General features: G+C 48.9%; 1 protein-coding gene across 1 annotated transcript in view; it reads left to right on the top strand.

Annotated features, from left to right (window-relative positions):
* The window catches only part of LOC137886615 (very-long-chain 3-oxoacyl-CoA reductase-B-like), a gene marked incomplete at its 5' end in the record, with an annotated part of 6,742 nt that extends 3,654 nt beyond the window's left edge, over positions 1–3,088 (top strand). Inside the window, 4 exon segments of the mRNA XM_068729145.1 lie at positions 203–224; positions 227–267; positions 473–622; positions 2,947–3,088. Of these exon segments, the coding sequence (XP_068585246.1) occupies positions 203–224; positions 227–267; positions 473–622; positions 2,947–3,054 (321 nt within the window).
* Positions 3,089–3,538: the final 450 nt, after the last annotated feature.

The following is a 3,538-nucleotide window of genomic DNA, read 5'->3' as shown; positions in this document are numbered from 1 at the left end:
CTTGAACTCTTCCGTGGACGCGTCTCCTCTCAGCTCGTTTCGTTTTTTTAAGGACTGCAGATTTTGTACTCGATGTGTTCGTGTTCTTTTGGGAAATGAAATGCAATGGTGCCATCTTTTCTTTTTCTTTCTTTTTTTTCATCTTTTTACTGGAACTGTACTTTCGGGCCTTAACGACCTGCCTTTTTTTAATCCGATGTAGGCATTTGTGGACTTCTTTTCTCGAGACTGCAAGCGGAGTACAAGAGCAAAGGCGTCATCATCCAGGTAAATGAAGCGACCTTAGCTCTTCTAGCCGTGAGCTCGCCGGCCCTTTTTTAATGAAGACGGTTAACAGTGCAATTTGTAGCAACATCCTCAAGGCCCTAAGAAAAAGAAAAGTTGCGTCGACACTTTACCGAGATATGAAACTAGACGCATTGTTAATTTCTGTGTCCCCCCCCCCCCCTCCTCCCCCCCCCTCCTTCTCCAGAGTGTTCTGCCATTCTTTGTCGCAACCAAGCTGAGTAAAATCCGCCGGCCCACGCTGGACAAGCCCAGTCCCGAGCGGTACGTTTCAGCCGAGCTCAACACCGTGGGGCTGCAGACCCAGACCAACGGCTACCTGCCCCATGCCATTTTGGTAAGTCTTGGTATGTAACGCTAGGATCATAAGACAAAAAAAAAAAAAAGACTTCGGGCTTCTTTTTTTTCTTTCTTTTGAATTTCACACAAAGCAAGCTGCTGAGAACGACCGGGCCAGATCTTCCTCCTCCGCACATTGCAGTCCGTTTTTTTTATATAATGAGCGTGAACGATCTGAGATCTGTCACGTGTTTTACGTTTGAACACAACCGCTCCAACGGTAGCGGAGTAACAGTCGAGGTCGGTCACCGGCGACAAGTTCACTTTACGCACAAAAGAGCTTCCTACCTGCTGCTCGTCTCCATCCACCGGCTTAACGAGGCGTCAACGGTTGCTAAAAAGCATCTGTCGCCAGGGAAACGTCCTCTGAGATGATGCGGTGGGGGGTGCTCCTCTACTACCTCGCCGTACTGTGTGCGTCCTAATACCGCGATTACTCTGCGGAGACACGGAGCCTCGGAAGCGACGCGGGGAAACGCGGGTCGGGTTTTCCGGCTGGTTCAGGCGCCTTCGCTTCCTCGTGGTCTCCGCCGTGTGACCTGCATATCAACGACCGCGTTTCTGGATATGCACATAAATAACAGCGCCGATCGTTGCCGTGGGCTCAATAAATCATTCGACATTAAAGCAAACACACACCGGTGCATTCGGTGTGCCGACGAGGTAAACTCCGTCACCGGCCCCCTTTTTTAATATTTAGCTAAACCACGAGCTTTGGAGCGTCTGCTCTGATCATCTGATAATCTCTCTCTCTCTCTCTCTCTCTCTCTCTCTCTCTCTCTCTCTCTCTCTCTCTCTCTCTCTCTCTCTCTCTCTCTCTCTCTCTCTCTCTCTCTCTTCAACTGTGCAGTACAGCTCTGCCTAACCCCAGTTATAATCCGCAAATTCGCCAGTATGTCATTTAGGCTGCAATCTGGAAACCTAAATAATAATCATAATAATAATAATAATAAGAGACGATTGGGATGACGCTGTGGAGAAGCCAAAATGGGCCCGGAGGCTGTAAGGTGTGGGGCTCATCCCGACTTCCTACCCCTTAGTTTTGTGACGGCAAATTCAGCATTTTTGCGTAAAAAGTATGGCGTTCGTCCCTTTTTTGTCCCCCCCCTCCCTCGGACCGAACCTCGGCTTCCAGCTCCAACTCAAACCTGGGGTGCGTCGCTGTCGCGTTTGACAAAAATCTGTCCCCAGACGGACGTCTAAACGCCTGGTAAAGTACTGCAAAACGGCCTCGTGGTAGTTTACCGAGACAGGAGGCGTCTTCAGGATGTCATTTTCGCCACGACGCTCACGCAAGGTGAAAAGCAACACCGGCCTCGATGTCGACCTCGAGCCGTAAAAAGCGGTGTAGCCAACGACCCCTTCCCCCCACTTCCCACCTCCCCAGCGCCGTTTTTTTCCCCACGTTCTCCACACCACCATTTTCAAACTCATCTACACGCCTGTAAAGTTTTTCGTGACAGCATCTTACACGGTTGTGACGCCGCTGCTGTCAAAAAACGAAGAGAAATATATAAACGCCCGGCAAAGTGCCATGAACTACCACACACACACACACACACACACACACACACACACACACACACAGAGAGAGAGTCACAAGGTCAAAACCACACGAGTTCCGCGCTGTCGCCGCCGGTAATAAAACTAAATGGATATGGAAGTGAAGGGGCGCTTCAAAGAGTGCATCACCCCTCTCAACCATGTCCATAATTCATTATATGGATTTAATTATATATCAATTTAGGGGGGAAAAAAATAACACTTTCCAGCTTTAAAAGTAAATCAGTGTGAGAAATTAAAATAATGCAATTAAGAGTAAATCCGTATTGGTGATTAAGTGAATATGGTAAGTCAATGAAAGAGCCATTTATGATGCTTCATGAAGCTGCTACTTCCTGAAAAAGGAGATTAAAAACAGCGGGGGGTCTTTACAACGAACCGCCGTACTGTTGTCTGGAAAACTGTTGAGTTAACCTTCATTACGGCTGAAGCAGAAAAGATTTTATTGCTTTTCTATTTTTAAAAGCGTCTACTTATGCGCAGTATATGAGAGAATAATTGCGCATTTTGTTTGAATTTGTCCAGAAAGATCAGTTTACCATAATTTACAAGGGGTTTAAAAAAAAAAAAAAAAAAAAAAAAATGCTCAAATAGGAATTTAATTTCTCCGTGAGATGTGCATTAAAACGACACATTTGCCCCGCGTTTTCAAATTCGCTGGCCACCATCGTCGCGTCTGCGGCTCCTGAAATGAATAATGGATGTTAATCTGTTGTTCTGTGAATGCCACCAGCTGACCGTGTCGTTTCCCCTCCACAGGGCTGGGTGACCACAGCGCTGCTCCCTGCCCGGATCCTCAACAGCCACGTGATGGGGGTGGGTTTGTCTCAGCGCGCTCGCTACCTTAAGAAGCAGAAGCAGGGCTAGACGCGTCTGCTCGGGGGGACGGGGGGACGGGGGGGACGGGGGGACGGGGGGGACGGATGGGACCAGCTGTGTTGAACGACTCTCCCCCGACTCGCTGCCGTCGCGGGACCGCAGAAAGAGGAAATGTGACAGTTTCTGGGCGAACGCCTCGGCCTCCTCCCCTCCCTCCCCTCTCCTCTCCTCCCCTCTCCTCTCCTCCCGATAACTCCCAGTCACAGGCAGCGTCTGGCCGCCGTCACGTGTGTTCAATCCTCCTCGTCAGAGTGATCGGCTTTAACCGACGAAACGCTAATGCGGAAAACTAAAAACAATTTCCCCCCAAAACCACCCGTCTGTCTGCGGAAATTGTGTGAAACTGTGATTTTTATTTAATTTTTTTTAAATGACGTGGGCCGTCTTTCATCTCTGACTCGCTTAAAGCTGTTCAGTAGAACACTGGAGGTGGCGCTTACTCACTGTTAACGCTTTCTGCAGCACTGACACG

This window comes from Cebidichthys violaceus, unplaced genomic scaffold, assembly GCF_023349555.1.
Source record: "Cebidichthys violaceus isolate CVI_PGR_0920_01 unplaced genomic scaffold, fCebVio1.0.p SCAF_443, whole genome shotgun sequence".
Taxonomy (NCBI): Eukaryota; Metazoa; Chordata; class Actinopteri; order Perciformes; family Stichaeidae; genus Cebidichthys; species Cebidichthys violaceus.
The sequence above is the reverse complement of the archived record's forward strand: the minus strand, read 5'-3'. Positions and strand labels throughout refer to the sequence as shown.